The sequence below is a fragment of the Hyperolius riggenbachi genome, chromosome 2 (genome assembly GCF_040937935.1).
Source record: "Hyperolius riggenbachi isolate aHypRig1 chromosome 2, aHypRig1.pri, whole genome shotgun sequence".
Classification (NCBI taxonomy): Eukaryota; Metazoa; Chordata; class Amphibia; order Anura; family Hyperoliidae; genus Hyperolius; species Hyperolius riggenbachi.
The window spans coordinates 30353758-30371689 of NC_090647.1; the positions used below are offsets into that span (position 1 = coordinate 30353758).

The 17932-nt window shown below is 43.4% G+C and overlaps 1 protein-coding gene across 4 annotated transcripts in view; it reads right to left on the reverse strand.

Moving 5' to 3' along the window:
- Positions 1–3079: 3079 nt before the first annotated feature.
- The window catches only part of CHRDL2 (chordin like 2), a 94411-nt gene continuing 79558 nt past the window's right edge, over positions 3080–17932 (reverse strand). For all 4 annotated transcript variants that reach the window (XM_068264653.1, XM_068264654.1, XM_068264656.1 and 1 more), the window contains exons 9-11: positions 17380–17559; positions 15281–15373; positions 3080–4826 (exon numbers count right to left, since the gene is read on the reverse strand). In XM_068264653.1, coding sequence (XP_068120754.1) covers positions 4747–4826; positions 15281–15373; positions 17380–17559 — 353 coding nt within the window. In that variant the 3' untranslated portion in view covers positions 3080–4746. The remainder of the gene's footprint in view (positions 4827–15280; positions 15374–17379; positions 17560–17932) is intronic.

Sequence of the window (17932 nt, forward strand, 5' to 3'; positions counted from 1 at the left end):
AGGAGACACAAAGACACTGCCTTATTTTCAGGGAAACACGGTACAGCGGGCTGGAGGAAGTCCCAGGTTAGTAAAAATCCTTTTGTTTCCTTCATCTCAGGAAAACTTCTAGGCCTGGAACCCACTAAGAATCGCAAACGCTTGAATTTGTAATTGCGATGTGTAACACTAATTTCAGAGCAATTTCTGTGGCACTTTTTCAGTTTCACTGTTGCAGCACTTTGGCAATCGCACTGCTAAAGCCCCCGTTGTGGGCCCCAGCCGTTACCGTATCTTTTACTGCTGCTCATGTGACAGGTTTCTTGTTGATGTGGCATCTGGTGTCACCCAGACAGGAAGCAAATGGAGATCACTGCTGCAGGGACACAGACTGCAGTAACATCCCAGACCCCTAGGTGTCACTTTTTGTTAGAGTGATTTTCCTTTCCTTCCTGTTCCTAAAAACTTTTTTTATTTATTTTTTATTTTTTTGCTAGAAGAGGAAGTGCTGGGACAGCAGTAAAAACCTCAGATATAGAAACCCTTTCTTAAACGATGAAAATTTAATTGTATTGCTGCCTGCCTCCCCATGGACAGATCTCCTTTCATTTCCTGCACTCAGTGACTCTTTCACTGGAACAGGAAGTAACTAAATAAGAGGAAGTGAGAATAAAGATCTCTATAATGGGGTCTCAGACAGCAATATAAACCTGATACCACTACTATGAGCAGCGGTAGGGGAGGGGGCTACACTGATGGCCAGGAGGATGAGCGTGATGACATCACTTCCTGACACTCTGTCATAGGTGTGCAGGACGGACGGACGTTGTTCTCAGAGGAACATGCAAATTGTATTAAGCTTGGAACTGGGCCAATCAAAATGGGCATGACGTATTTTATTGGCCCAGTACCAAGTTAAAGAGGACCTCCAGTGTAAAAGACACAGCTTTTCATGTCAGGCTCTGTATTTTAATGATGCGGGATTGGGGGTTCTAAGGGTTAATTACTTACCTGCAGGACTGTAATTCATTATACAGGTGATTGCTCCGCCCCCCTCTGAAAAGTTGTTGTGGCGGGTTTTTTCAAATGTGTGTTCTTGCCACCACCACCTGCGTTGCCATGGCCCGCCCCCAGCTCACCAACTGCAGCCTAATTGGTAGCTGCCAGACTGGGGGCGGGCCACAGCAACACAGGCAGGGCAAACGAAGAGCTTCGGAAGACTTAGTAAAATGGTACTGACCACATTGCAGAGGGGGGGGTGGAGCATACCCTGTGTAATGTAATCAATACAGGCGAGGAGGTAAGTAAACAACCCTGGACACCCCCCGATCCTGCAGCATTAGTGGAACTGAACTCTTGCACAGGACAGAAGGAAAATATAGAGAAAAAGACCCTGTATGTATTTAGAGAGTTTAGACTGTTTAATCCCCCCTGATTTGTGTCTAATCACAATTTGTAATCTCATCTCTCCCCTGTGTCACATGACTGCCTATGGCAAATAAGTTCATTTGAAAGTACAGTCTGTTGACAAGATGTCTGCTTCTATGAATCAGGGATTAGAAACAGTGCAGTACCATCATACTGCTAGACCTTTCTGCAGCCTTTGATACAGTTGACCATGACACCTTGATAAACAGGCTACAGGAATACTGCGGCATTGATGGCATAGTTCTTCAGTGGTTCCAGTCCTTCTTGAGTGGCAGAACCCACAAAGTGTCTATGGGGCCCTTCCTGTCCACCCCTGTATCACTTAAAGGGATACTGTAGGGGGGTTGGGGGAAAATGAGTTGAACTTACCCGGGGCTTCTAACGGTCCCCCGCAGACATCCTGTGTTGGCGCAGCCACTCACCGATGCTCCGGCCCCGCCTCCGGTTCACTTCTGGAATTTCAGATTTTAAAGTTTGAAAACCACTGCGCCTGCGTTGCCGTGTCCTCGATCCCGCTGATGTCATCAAAAGCGCACAGCGCAGGTCCAGTATGGTCTGTGTCTGCGCAGTACACTCCTGGTGACATCAGCGGGAGCGAGGACACGGCAACGCAGGCGCAGTGGTTTTCTGACTTTAAAGTCAGAGATTCCAGAAGTGAACTGGAGGCGGGGCCGGAGCATCGGTGAGTGGCTGTGCCAACACAGGATGTCTGCGGGGGACCATTAGAAGCCCCGGGTAAGTTCAGCTCATTTTCCCCCAACCCCCCTACAGTATCCCTTTAAGTATGGGGTGCCCCAGGGCTCAATCCTCTCTCCCCTGCTTTTCACGATTTACATGTTACCGCTGGGAAAACTAATCCAAAAACATGGCCTGACATACCACTGCTATGCAGACGACACCCAACTATATCTTTCCTTTAAGCCTGGTGTGACAGACCCAACTCTAACTATAAACGCCTGCTTACGTGAACTACAGCAATGGATGAATGACAACTGGCTGAAACTAAATGCAGACAAAACTGAAGTCCTTCTGATTGGAGGGCAGAGCATGATAACAAAACAACTTAACTTGCAGTCTTCATCACTGGGAATAGGAGGCACGGATCTACGCAGCTCTGATCATGTACGTAGCCTGGGAGTTCTAATTGATGGGAATTTAAACTTCAGAACTCACATCTCTGCTGTGGTGAAATCATCCTATTTTCACCTGAAGAACATTGCAAAAATCAAGCACCTCATCCCCCCAGAAGACCTGCCAACCTTAGTCCATGCCTTCATCACATCCCGACTGGACTACTGCAATGCTCTCTACTCTGGCCTTCCAAAAAAGGACTTGTACCGCCTACAGCTGATACAGAATACTGCTGCCAGACTGCTAACCAATCAACCCCGTCACTGCCACATAACGCCAGTCCTGCACTCACTTCACTGGCTACCTATAGAATGGAGGGTCCTATTCAAGATCGGCCTACTGACATTTAAATCCCTGAATAATCTAGGCCCTGGATACATGAAAGATATGTTACAGCTGCGTAGCAATCCCCGCATTCTCAGATCCACAGGTTCTAATAATCTAGTCATACCCAGAGTCCACTTGGAAACTTTTGGTCCCAGAGCCTTCTGTCATGCTGCCCCTACGTTTTGGAACTCCTTACCTCAACAGATCAGGACAGCTCCATCCCTGGACGTGTTTAAATCCAGACTGAAAACCCACCTGTTCAGTTTGGCATTTGCAGAAATATAACTTTTGTTGTGTGAATACTTCATCCCACTACCAATTACTGAATCTGAGAGAGCCTAAGCGCTTTGAGTCCTATGGGAGAAAAGCGCTATAGAAATGTTATTGTATTGTATTGTATTGCAGGTTTATTTTAGGATTTGTATCAGCTGTAAGAAATAAATGTTTTTTGTTTAAAGGTTATTATGCTGTTGTGTATCTTTTAGAGCAGAGAGGACATTCTGAGTTCAGGTCCGCTTTAAGACAGAGCCTGGCATGACAGCCTTTGTCGGAGGTACTCTTTATATACAACATACATGAAAGCAGGACCTATTACCATCTCATTTGGGCATTTCTACTGGTGAATACCATCAATAAATTAATAATAGGACCTCGTGGCTGGATAGTGTACTGGTTAAGGGCTCTGCCTTTGACATGAGAGACCAGGGTTCAAATCCTGGCTAGGTCAAGTATCTATTCAGTAAGGAGTTCAAGGCAAGACTCCCTAACACTGCAGGGTGGCCTCCTGAGCGCGTCCCAGTGGCTGCAGCTCTTGAGCGCTTCGAGTCCGACAGGAGAAAAGCGCTATACAAATGTTCAGATTATTATTATTAATATATAGCGCAGGGTCACAACCAGGGCGCCTGGGGACATATGTCCCCCCTTGCCCCCCCATAGCTACGCCCCTGTATTATTTAATGAGATAGTGCAAAGTGGAATGATACATACAAAGCTCAGTAACCCATAGCAACTACGATTCTATCCCCTCGCCAGTCTGACTGCGGGTAGCTGGATGCTACTGGGAGCACACTTGCATCTGCGGGAAACAGACATGGATTTCCAATGGACGAATTTGCGCATCTAGTGCACGTTAAAACGCGTGCTCCACTCACCATAGACTCCCGGTACTTGCCGGCAGGCTGTGGTAGTCTCATGCGCTATGCAATTTTATGTGGCGGGGACTCAGTGTTTTCCGAACTAATGCACATACCATTGGAAAGAATTGCGTGGGATTTTGCATCATGCAAAATCGCATAACAACTGTGGTCCCAGCCGCGCCCTCTACAAAGGCTGAGAAATGTCACAGGCGGTAATAAATGGGTTGGAGCAGCCCTGGCTTCCTTCAATGTTGGTGACAAATACAGCGTGCCGATAAGTCTATTTCTGTTTTGGAAGCTGTTTTAGGTCGTTATAGAAACAAAATGGTTTGGAAAACAGAAGGTGTGAAGAGTCCATCGGTGGGAGACGATTTTGCAGGGATGACGAGAAACAATCATTTGACGCACAACAAAATCTCTTAATCCCATTTTAGTAGAAGATTGGTAGAAGCGTAGGACATCCCTTGAGGAGGGGAAGCCTGAAGAGGACCTGTGTTGCAAGGTGTTACCTCCTCTTACACCAGAGAATTATCACTGGGCCACAGTCTTTGAGCTCTCTGGTCAGGTGACCTGTTGGCAGGACGGCGGCCATCTTGTGTAGGACTCTCTGGCGTGACAGCCTTTTTCTCTGGGTAACAGCCACATGGCATATCTGATTGGCTAGTGTTTTGGCTTGAGGGTTTACTTGGTCTCTTGGTATTTTTCGGCTGGACTTGTTGGTATCAGCAGAGAGCTTTATATCCCACTACAAGGCTTCGGACTGCAATTCTGTGATCTCAGTCATGTTCAGGTCAGGAGGCTGAGGCCTGAAGATGTTCCACTGACCTAAACACAGAATAAAAAAAGACAAAAAAACTCAATAAGAATATCCCAGAGGAATGTATACAATAATTAGGGTCCTATTTATAACCAAGGGAAGACCAGATCATATATACCCTCAACTGGAGAAAAGACATGCTGTTTACACGCTAAGGTGGAGAACATGGGTATTGTTAACCCCGTGGGCAAAAGAATCAAGAATCACCCCATTCAAAATATTAAAATATTCAAATTTTGTTGTTCTGCAGTATGAATACTCACATAAAAATCATAATCACCAGCTGTATTAACACGAAGCAACAATGTAACAGTGATGTGAAAGATAGAGCAGCCACTTTTGATCATTTGCACTCATTCTGACTGGTTCAGCACATAAACAGTTATTCCTGAAGCCTTGCAGTGCTTGGCAGTTCAACTGAAAGCAAACAATCAGCTATGAGCAGCAGGACACTGTTTCATAGGGGGGGTCTTTGCATGCTAGTTCAAACTATGGTGTACCCAAGGGCCTGTGGCTTTCCTGCAGTAGAACCTCATTAGAAGAATTATTATCTCAGTGTTCCTCAGCTGTTTTAGCTTCTATTTACTTTTCAGGAAACTGGACTGAATTCCAAAAGCTGACCACAAGCTCTTTTGCATAGATAACACCTCACGCATTTTTTTTTTTAACTCTTGCTGTACTGGAAACAGAGACGGGTTTTCAGATAATTTCTTGGTTGAGTTAGTACTATATGTGTATATGTTTATCTTGTCATGTCACATGTCACTTCAGGTATGCTTTAAATACTAATTCTAGGGTGGGTAGGTTCAGGACCAGGAGCTTTCACAGGAATATTTCCTAATAAGATAGACTCCAGGTCTAATTGGAATATTACGTTACTTTCCCTTTAAGCACAGCTGAGAAAAAAGGCTCAACCAATGTGAATTAATGTAGAAAATGTCGCACTGTCCGTAACGGGAGAACGTGTCCTTATATTGCCAGCCTAATGCCACTGACTATATAAGCCAGTCATTTTTCACACTGCTCTATGGGAATTGGCACCTCGCGTCCCGCCAGCGCTGGCACGGTCCCGTCTGCATCATTTTTATTTTCTGGCTGTTGCAGTTTTACTAACGGTGTCATAAGGCTGTCAGCGCTCGCAGCCGCGACCTTCGCTGACAGGCTGATTAATGGCAGCCAGCGCAGTGTACTCCGCACTTAGGCCAGACTTCCTTACATTTCATGAGGGACCAATAAAATCCAGCACAGAGCACTGCGGTTGCCAGCCGTAAATTAGAGGCTCGCGGCGCGAATTATGTCATGTTTACAATCAGAAGACATCGCCGGCCAAGACTCAGGAGGGAGACTGAGGCCTTCTCTACGGACCTCGTCACACTGACCACAAATCTCTCTGCTGGACTGGTTGCTGCTACTAATGTCCTGTGGTAGATACGTGCTGTATTACTGCAATCGCAAAGGGCCTGAGCTCAGATCAAGTGGTGCATGGGGTGGGTGTGTCTATTCTCCTGACACACACATAAAACACACACACCTAACCAATCACAAATGCACACACAAGCAAGCCAAAAACACATATACACCTCCCCCCCCCCCCCCACATACACACACCTTACAAACACAACACATACTGTACAGCACACGCACCATCTCTTCTCTCCTTCATCTTCATTTACATCTCTCCTCGCCTTTATTTCTCTTCCTATTCCATCCCTTTTCTATTCTCCTCTGTTTCTCTTCCTCTATTTCATCTCTCCTCTCCTGTGTAGCTTTTTCTCTATTTCAACTCCTCTTTCCTTTATTTCTCTATTCCATTTCTCCGTTATTTATCTTTCTCTATTCCATCTCTCCTCTGTTTCTCTTTCTCTATTCCATCTTTTGAGTCTTCTCCCGTCTCCTTTATTTCTCTTTCTCTATTCCATCTCTCCTCTAAACTCCTTTATTTCTCTTTCTCCATTCCATCTCTTCTCCATCTCCTTTATTTCTCTTTCTCTATTCCATCTCTTCTCCATCTCCTTTATTTCTCTTTCTCTATTCCATCTCTTCTCCATCTCCTTTATTTCTCTTTCTCTATTCCATCTCTTCTCCATCTCCTTTATTTCTCTTTCTCTATTCCATCTCTCCTCTAAACTCCTTTATTTCTCTTTCTCCATTCCATCTCTTCTCCATCTCCTTTATTTCTCTTTCTCTATTCCATCTCTTCTCCATCTCCTTTATTTCTCTTTCTCTATTCCATCTCTTCTCCATCTCCTTTATTTCTCTTTCTCTATTCCATCTCTTCTCCCGTCTCCTTTATTTCTCTTTCTCTATTCCATCTCTCCTCTAAACTCCTTTATTTCTCTTTCTCCATTCCATCTCTTCTCCATCTCCTTTATTTCTCTTTCTCTATTCCATCTCTTCTCCATCTCCTTTATTTCTCTTTCTCTATTCCATCTCTTCTCCATCTCCTTTATTTCTCTTTCTCTATTCCATCTCTTCTCCATCTCCTTTATTTCTCTTTCTCTATTCCATCTCTTCTCTCCTTTATTTCTCTTTCTCCATTCCATCTCTTCTCCATCTCCTTTATTTCTCTTTCTCTATTCCATCTCTCCTCCATCTCCTTTATTTCTCTTTCTCTATTCCATCTCTTCTCTCCTTTATTTCTCTTTCTCTATTCCATCTCTCCTCCATCTCCTTTATTTCTCTTTCTCTATTCCATCTCTCCTCCATCTCCTTTATTTCTCTTTCTCTATTCCATCTCTTCTCTCCTTTATTTCTCTTTCTCTATTCCATCTCTTCTCCGTCTCCATTATTTCTCTTTCTCTATTCCATCTCTTCTCTCCTTTATTTCTCTTTCTCTATTCCATCTCTTCTCCGTCTCCATTATTTCTCTTTCTCCATTCCATCTCTTTTCCTTTATTTCTCTTTCTCCATTCCATCTCTTTTCCTTTATTTCTCTTTCTCCATTCCATCTCTTCTCTCCTTTATTTCTCTTTCTCTATCCCATCTCTTTTCCTTTATTTCTCTTTCTCCATTCCATCTCTTCTCCATCTCCTTTATTTCTCTTTCTCTATTCTATATCTTTTCCTTTATTTCTCTTTCTCTATTCCATCTCTTCTCTCCATTATTTCTCTTTCTCTATTCCATCTCTTCTCTCCATTATTTCTCTTTCTCTATTCCATCTCTTCTCTCCATTATTTCTCTTTCTCTATTCCATCTCTCCTCCATCTCCTTTATTTCTCTTTCTCCATTCCATCTCTTTTCCTTTATTTCTCTTTCTCCATTCCAACTCTTCTCTATCTTCTTTATTTCTCTTTCTCTATTCCTTCTCTTCTCCATCTCATTTTATGTCTCTTTCTTTATTCCCTCTCTTCTTTGCTCTTCTTTATTTATTTGTCTCTAAACCATCAATTATCTCCTCTCTGTTGGCCGGAGCATTCTGCTCATGCACGGTTCATTAAGACTTGGAGCTGCGCATGCGCAGAATGCTCTTAAGAGGGCACGCATGCAGGACAGCACATGAGTGTGTGGCTCAGCCGGGTCTGAGACTTTGATTGGAGTGACAGCAGCAAAATGGAAAATTGAAAATTGCGCAAAAAGGTGGATCAGCGCAACACCGGGCCGCCTCCGAATGGCCTCCAATCAGAGGTGCGCTGAGCCGCCCCAGAAACTACAAACGCACCTTGAACCCAAACAGAAGCTCTGCATATAGACTTCCAGACTTCCTTACATTTCATGAGGGACCAATAAAATCCAGCACAGAGCACTGCGGTTGCCAGCCGTAAATTAGAGGCTCGCGGCGCGAATTATGTCATGTTTACAATCAGAAAACATCGCAGGCCAAGACTCAGGAGGGAGACTGAGGCCTTCTCTACGGACCTCGTCACACTGACCACAAATCTCTCTGCTGGATTGGTTACTGCTACTAATGTCCTGTGGTAGATACGTGCTGTATTGCTGCAATCGCAAAGGGCCTGAGCCTAGATCAAGTGGTGCATGGGGTGGGTGTGTCTATTCTCCTGACACACACATAAAACACACACACACCTAACCAATCACAAATGCACACAAAAGGGAGCCAAAAACACATATACACCTCCCCCCTCCCCCCCCCCCCCCCCTACAAACACAACACATACTGTACAGCACACGCACCATCTCTTCTCTCCTTCATCTTCATTTACATCTCTCCTCGCCTTTATTTCTCTTCCTATTCCATCCCTTTTCTATTCTCCTCTGTTTCTCTTCCTCTATTTCATCTCTCCTCTCCTGTGTAGCTTTTTCTCTATTTCAACTCCTCTTTCCTTTATTTCTCTATTCCATTTCTCCGTTATTTATCTTTCTCTATTCCATCTCTCCTCTGTTTCTCTTTCTCTATTCCATCTTTTGAGTCTTCTCCCGTCTCCTTTATTTCTCTTTCTCTATTCCATCTTTCCTCTGATCTCCTTTATTTCTCTTTAATCCATCTCTTCTCTCCTCTCCTTTATTTCTCTCTTTCTATTCCATCTCTCCTCTCCTTTATTTCTCTCTTTCTATTTCATCTCTTCTCCATCTCCTTTATTTCTCTTTCTCCATTCCATCTCTTCTCCGTCTCCTTTATTTCTCTTTCTCCATTCCATCTCTTCTTCGTCTCCTTTATTTCTCTTTCTCTATTCCATCTCTTCTCTCCTTTATTTCTCTTTCTCTATTCCATCTCTTCTCCATCTCCTTTATTTCTCTTTCTCTATTCCATCTCTTCTCTCCTTTATTTCTCTTTCTCTATTCCATCTCTTCTCCATCTCCTTTATTTCTCTTTCTCCATTCCATCTCTTCTCCGTCTCCTTTATTTCTCTTTCTCCATTCCATCTCTTCTCCGTCTCCTTTATTTCTCTTTCTCTATTCCATCTCTTCTCTCCTTTATTTCTCTTTCTCTATTCCATCTCTTCTCCATCTCCTTTATTTCTCTTTCTCTATTCCATCTCTTCTCTCCTTTATTTCTCTTTCTCTATTCCATCTCTTCTCCATCTCCTTTATTTCTCTTTCTCTATTCCATCTCTTCTCTCCTTTATTTCTCTTTCTCTATTCCATCTCTTCTCCATCTCCTTTATTTCTCTTTCTCCATTCCATCTCTTCTCTCCTTTATTTCTCTTTCTCTATTCCATCTCTTCTCCATCTCCTTTATTTCTCTTTCTCTATTCCATCTCTTCTCTCCTTTATTTCTCTTTCTCTATTCCATCTCTTCTCCATCTCCTTTATTTCTCTTTCTCTATTCCATCTCTTCTCTCCTTTATTTCTCTTTCTCTATTCCATCTCTTCTCCATCTCCTTTATTTCTCTTTCTCTATTCTATATCTTTTCCTTTATTTCTCTTTCTCTATTCCATCTCTTCTCCGTCTCCATTATTTCTCTTTCTCTATTCCATCTCTTCTCTCCTTTATTTCTCTTTCTCTATTCCATCTCTTCTCCGTCTCCATTATTTCTCTTTCTCTATTCCATCTCTTCTCTCCTTTATTTCTCTTTCTCTATTCCATCTCTTCTCCGTCTCCATTATTTCTCTTTCTCCATTCCATCTCTTTTCCTTTATTTCTCTTTCTCCATTCCATCTCTTTTCCTTTATTTCTCTTTCTCCATTCCATCTCTTCTCTCCTTTATTTCTCTTTCTCTATCCCATCTCTTTTCCTTTATTTCTCTTTCTCCATTCCATCTCTTCTCCATCTCCTTTATTTCTCTTTCTCTATTCTATATCTTTTCCTTTATTTCTCTTTCTCTATTCCATCTCTTCTCTCCATTATTTCTCTTTCTCTATTCCATCTCTTCTCTCCATTATTTCTCTTTCTCTATTCCATCTCTTCTCTCCATTATTTCTCTTTCTCTATTCCATCCCTTCTCTCCATTATTTCTCTTTCTCTATTCCATCTCTCCTCCATCTCCTTTATTTCTCTTTCTCCATTCCATCTCTTTTCCTTTATTTCTCTTTCTCCATTCCAACTCTTCTCTATCTTCTTTATTTCTCTTTCTCTATTCCTTCTCTTCTCCATCTCATTTTATTTCTCTTTCTTTATTCCCTCTCTTCTTTGCTCTTCTTTATTTATTTGTCTCTAAACCATCAATTATCTCCTCTCTGTTGGCCGGAGCATTCTGCTCATGCACGGTTCATTAAGACTTGGAGCTGCGCATGCGCAGAATGCTCTTAAGAGGGCACGCATGCAGGACAGCACATGAGTGTGTGGCTCAGCCGGGTCTGAGACTTTGATTGGAGTGACAGCAGCAAAATGGAAAATTGAAAATTGCGCAAAAAGGTGGATCAGCGCAACACCGGGCCGCCTCCGAATGGCCTCCAATCAGAGGTGCGCTGAGCCGCCCCAGAAACTACAAACGCACCTTGAACCCAAACAGAAGCTCTGCATATAGACTTCCAGACTTCCTTACATTTCATGAGGGACCAATAAAATCCAGCACAGAGCACTGCGGTTGCCAGCCGTAAATTAGAGGCTCGCGGCGCGAATTATGTCATGTTTACAATCAGAAAACATCGCAGGCCAAGACTCAGGAGGGAGACTGAGGCCTTCTCTACGGACCTCGTCACACTGACCACAAATCTCTCTGCTGGACTGGTTGCTGCTACTAATGTCCTGTGGTAGATACGTGCTGTATTGCTGCAATCGCAAAGGGCCTGAGCCTAGATCAAGTGGTGCATGGGGTGGGTGTGTCTATTCTCCTGACACACACATAAAACACACACACACCTAACCAATCACAAATGCACACAAAAGGGAGCCAAAAACACATATACACCTCCCCCCTCCCCCCCCCCCCCCCCCCTACAAACACAACACATACTGTACAGCACACGCACCATCTCTTCTCTCCTTCATCTTCATTTACATCTCTCCTCGCCTTTATTTCTCTTCCTATTCCATCCCTTTTCTATTCTCCTCTGTTTCTCTTCCTCTATTTCATCTCTCCTCTCCTGTGTAGCTTTTTCTCTATTTCAACTCCTCTTTCCTTTATTTCTCTATTCCATTTCTCCGTTATTTATCTTTCTCTATTCCATCTCTCCTCTGTTTCTCTTTCTCTATTCCATCTTTTGAGTCTTCTCCCGTCTCCTTTATTTCTCTTTCTCTATTCCATCTTTCCTCTGATCTCCTTTATTTCTCTTTAATCCATCTCTTCTCTCCTCTCCTTTATTTCTCTCTTTCTATTCCATCTCTCCTCTCCTTTATTTCTCTCTTTCTATTTCATCTCTTCTCCATCTCCTTTATTTCTCTTTCTCCATTCCATCTCTTCTCCGTCTCCTTTATTTCTCTTTCTCCATTCCATCTCTTCTTCGTCTCCTTTATTTCTCTTTCTCTATTCCATCTCTTCTCTCCTTTATTTCTCTTTCTCTATTCCATCTCTTCTCCATCTCCTTTATTTCTCTTTCTCTATTCCATCTCTTCTCTCCTTTATTTCTCTTTCTCTATTCCATCTCTTCTCCATCTCCTTTATTTCTCTTTCTCCATTCCATCTCTTCTCCGTCTCCTTTATTTCTCTTTCTCCATTCCATCTCTTCTCCGTCTCCTTTATTTCTCTTTCTCTATTCCATCTCTTCTCTCCTTTATTTCTCTTTCTCTATTCCATCTCTTCTCCATCTCCTTTATTTCTCTTTCTCTATTCCATCTCTTCTCTCCTTTATTTCTCTTTCTCTATTCCATCTCTTCTCCATCTCCTTTATTTCTCTTTCTCTATTCCATCTCTTCTCTCCTTTATTTCTCTTTCTCTATTCCATCTCTTCTCCATCTCCTTTATTTCTCTTTCTCCATTCCATCTCTTCTCTCCTTTATTTCTCTTTCTCTATTCCATCTCTTCTCCATCTCCTTTATTTCTCTTTCTCTATTCCATCTCTTCTCTCCTTTATTTCTCTTTCTCTATTCCATCTCTTCTCCATCTCCTTTATTTCTCTTTCTCTATTCCATCTCTTCTCTCCTTTATTTCTCTTTCTCTATTCCATCTCTTCTCCATCTCCTTTATTTCTCTTTCTCTATTCTATATCTTTTCCTTTATTTCTCTTTCTCTATTCCATCTCTTCTCCGTCTCCATTATTTCTCTTTCTCTATTCCATCTCTTCTCTCCTTTATTTCTCTTTCTCTATTCCATCTATTCTCCATCTCCATTATTTCTCTTTCTCTATTCCATCTCTTCTCCGTCTCCATTATTTCTCTTTCTCTATTCCATCTCTTCTCTCCTTTATTTCTCTTTCTCCATTCCATCTCTTTTCCTTTATTTCTCTTTCTCTATTCCATCTCTTCTCTCCTTTATTTCTCTTTCTCTATTCCATCTCTTTTCCTTTATATCTCTTTCTCTATTCCATCTCTTCTCTCCTTTATTTCTCTTTCTCTATTCCATCTCTCCATCTCCTTTATTTCTCTTTCTCTATTCCATCTCTTTTCCTTTATATCTCTTTCTCTATTCCATATCTCCTTTATTTCTCTTTCTCCATTCCATCTCTTTTCCTTTATTTCTCTCTCTCTATTCCATCTCTTCTCCATTTCCTTTATTTCTCTTTCTCCGTTCCATCTATTTTCCTTTATTTCTCTTTCTCCATTCCAACTCTTCTCTATCTTCTTTATTTCTCTTTCTCTATTCCTTCTCTTCTCCATCTCATTTTATGTCTCTTTCTTTATTCCCTCTCTTCTTTGCTCTTCTTTATTTATTTGTCTCTAAACCATCAATTATCTCCTCTCCTTTGGCCGGAGCATTCTGCTCATGCACGGTTCATTAAGACTTGGAGCTGCGCATGCGCAGAATGCTCTTAAGAGGGCACACATGCAGGACAGCACATGAGTGCGTGGCTCAGCCGGGTCTGAGACTTTGATTGGAGTGACAGCAGCAAAATGGAAAATTGAAAATTGCGCAAAAAGGTGGATCAGCGCAACACCGGGCCGCCTCCGAATGGCCTCCAATCAGAGGTGCGCTGAGCCGCCCCAGAAACTACAAACGCACCTTGAACCCAAACAGAAGCTCTGCATATACACCAAAAGCATGGCTGTTAAGTGGGAGCAGCTGACCAAAAACGAAATAAATTAGTACATACTAACACTAACTGGGTGCGGCTAATCAAATAAAATCGAAAATTGCGCAAAAAGGTGGATCAGCGCAACACCAGGCCGCCTGGTGTTGCGCTGATCCACCTTTTTGCGCAATTTTCAATTTTCGATTTTATTTGATTAGCCGCACCCAGGCTATGCATATACATAGGTTAGGATTTAGTTAGTGTTAGGCCCCTCCCATGGAGGATCGACTTCTTCGCAGTGGGAGGGACGAGTACTTGATAGGTTGCATGCAAGCTGTTACAGGAAACTAACATCCTCCTCCAGTGGTAGACAGGTCATGTGTGTGCTCAGTGTGTATTATATCCCACAATTGGGGCTTGCACTCTTTTGCAGGTAGGCACTTGCCTGTTTTTAAGTAGCGCTGTTCATTTCCTTGCTAAGCAAAATGGAAAGGCTCCCGAAGACACCGACAGACCTCAAAGACTACAGGGGGGACTGGTAGATACCTCAGGTATGATAGGTGCACATCTGCAGAACTACACTATGGGTATTTAAATCGAAAAAGTTCAGTTTTAAAGATAATACTTACTATGTCCATTAATCCACATGATTGATGTGAGAATTTGCTCTGTCCAATTTGGGGTTTTAGTTGGTATTTAAGTTCAAGGACACCAAACTGTGATGACATTTTTCCTCTAGATGCCAACTGACAAGCACTACTGCATCAGTAGCTCCAGCTCTATTTACTTATTAAAGGGCATGGGGGAAATAATAACGGAGAGGAGACCGAGGAACTCAAACTAGTAAATGTGGGCGGAAAATCTGCACTCGCCACTCTTCGGAAGATCGGTTTCTCCATGGAGCAATAAACATTCCGGGCTTTCATTTCCCATAGTGGAGAAAGCACAGTAAACGGCGGACAAACAAGAAAACGTCATCATGAAACCACCATGGTGGAGATCTAGGAGACCCATTCCATTCATCTGCCACCAAGGCTGGAGGAGAGGGCTGGATTGAGGAGCTCACATGCCGCAGGTGCCGGATGTGGAGAGTTCTAGACAAGGGTTTCCCACAGACCGTCCATAAATTTTCATTGACCTCTCATATAGAGTTTGGCAAACAGATCAAGCTAGAGTGTGGAGGCTTCATCTCAACTGTCCCAAGTGCGAATAATGTGACACCAGATGACTCTGGTCAGAACAGACACAGCACGGCTAGGAGTGAGCCAGGAGGAGGTCTAGGTACTTGGGCCAGGATGGTGGGGAACAACTGTGGCCTGCTTCTCTCTGCTACCTCTCCAGTCGCTTCTTCAGGACCTCTTATTATGATTCCTCCTCCTACTTCTACCTCAGCAATATCTCCCAAGCTCCGGCTCTCCCTGGCCCCGTGGACATTGCCAAACTAGTCATTCATGGCCAAAATATGGGACTTGGTGTAAGTCAAGCACTCAACCCTGAATAGGAAATGCCATCTTACCTTCGCTTGTTCTGGTGACCAACCGGAAGTGCTCTGCTTCTTGCCTGAAGTCCTGTTTTGCCACTTTCTTTATCTGAATCAAATGGAATATTCCTGCAGGTGAAAACAGACAGACTCAGTCGTGGTACTCAGCAAGCTCATACTAACAGGTCTTCACATATACAAAAACCAAAGAAATGTAAAGTGACACTGTATAGTGGATAAATGGGTTTCTATCTGACAGTAAGGTTGCATACTATGGAGTCTTACTACCTTAGTAGCACTGTCTCCTGTCACTAAAAAAGCTGAACTGAGCCCTGACAAGTCCCCCAAGATGGATGAGAACACACTATGGGCTTGATTCAGAAAAGGGTGCTAAGTGTTAGCACGCCAGTGAAAAGCCACTTTGCACGTGCTAACATGCTTTGCACGTGCTAAGTAGTTAGCACATGCAAACTACTTAGCACCGTATTTAGCACATGTAAACTACTTAGCACCGTAGTTAGCACATGTAAACTACTTAGCACGGTAGTTAGCACATGTAAACTACTTAGCACCCTAGTTTTTTAAATAAAATCAGTGTTTATTCAACAAAGAAAAGGAACATATGACAGAATATGCAGTGTAGCAGTGCGCCTCCTAACTTTACCAACAGTAGCTTCAGCATCAATTGTCACTGTGGAAGATGAGAGGTATTGTTAACAATAATATAATGATCGTCACATAATTTATAGAGCTCAGATTAAATTTAAATTTCCAAATATTCTATCTTTTACAAGATCATAATTAGCAAGACCAGGGGTATCTAACCATGGAGCTTAGCACCCTAGTTAGCACGGTGATAAGTAGTAGTTTGCATGTCCTAACTATGGTGCTAAGTAGTTTGCATGTGCTAACTTCGGTGCTAAGTTTGCATGTGCTAACTACGGTGCTAAGTATTTTGTATGTGCTAACTACTTAGCACCCTAGTTAGCACGCCCAAAGCCTTTAGGCGTGCTAACTGGGTTAGCAACGTTTACTGACTCGAGCCCTATGTACCTGACTCCCAAGCCTCTCCCCTTTCCCACCTTATGTGCCTGGCGGAGCAGTGCTTTTCAGTGCAGGTAGATTTAAGTGCAGCCGGCGCCACCATAGACTGTAATAGGAATTACAGCTATAGTGGCGCCCAGTGAGTAACGTCGGCGCCGTCAGAAGACAGAGCCGAAGTACCTTCTAAAACACTATAATTTGGCCGCCAGCAATAGCTGAAGCCGAATTATATCATTCCCCCACTATCCATGGCGGCCTGGAGGGGAAATAGTAATTAACACAGCCTGGACTTGTGCAGAAGCAGGATAAGCCATATACTGGCTGTATCCTGCGTTCAAGTCTACCAGTGCCGATTTCAAATGTATGTGTGGCTGGCCACTGAACTACTGCAGGAACCAGGTGATGATGTCACCAGAGGGTGCAGGAAGGGTATGGGCAGCATTGGCAGGGTGGGAGAAGAGAGAAGACAAAGCAGGTAGAGGTGCAGGAGGGGGTGGGTCTACGCCTCTGAAAAATATAATAGTTTTTTGAAAAATCGATTCTCATTTTGGATTTGATGCCAGCACCAGGTTTACCACCGTATTGCATCAACCTTTGCTTTAAGTAACTGAGGAAACTCACTAATATACTTCTAAAAGATGAAATGTTGTGCCTTTTTCAACTAATATAGGATTTCATCTGTTCAACATTTTCTGGGTCTCCTTCTACTACGAAGCCCCGGCAATGCTGTTGTAATAAGTGCAGAATGCGGTTGGGCACTGTCTTCCTGAAAAAGCAAGACCTTACATAAAAAATGGGCCATACGCAATTCACTTTTTCACCTATGTTTTGCTTCTGCACAATCCCCACCCCATGTTCTTACAGCAGTATTTCAGGGACATCTTACTAAAAGCAGAAAGCTGACAGATTCTTTCCAGATACTGCAGAGAAAAATTCAAAAACAGAACGCAGGCAAAAAAAACCCCCAAATTCTCGAGCAGCCCATTGACTTTAATCACGTGTGGCGGTGCGCATTTCCTGTGATGCAGCAAAACGTCTGCGATTCAATCAGGCATGCGCCCAGCCTCAATCTGAGTCATCCTCATGCTCACCTTTCACCATTTTCCAGACGTAAATCTCCACATCTTCAGAGGCCTCTTTCTCGATGGCGATCTTGCGCAGGTTCTCCTTCTGGTTCCCACTGTTGGGCGACATATACATGTAGACCAGGATCTTATGCGGGTTTTTCACACACCGGGCGGTAGCGATCTCTGTGGGCTTCACTTTGTCATCTGATGGGAGAAAAGACAGCTGTAAAACCCTATATCTGAGCACAACTCCGGACAATCATTTATTTTTTTAATGTGGCCAAATGGCCGGAAGCCAGAGGAGTAGCTGGGGAAGGCAAGGGGGGACATCTGGGGGGTGCTGGATCAGACCACACCATCCTCTCATGCCTCCCACTCTCTGCAGCACCTGTAAAGGAAGCATGAAAGGGCAGAGCTCCTCCCCTGCTCCATCTTGCTCTCTGCCCACTCCCCGCCTCCATCCAGCCATCCTCTCCTCATCATTGAGGAGGGCTGGGAAGAGGCGGAGAGTGGGCGGCAAGTGAGAGGAGAGCAGAAGGGAGCATGTAGTGATGTCAATACATGTGGGGGCGTAAGG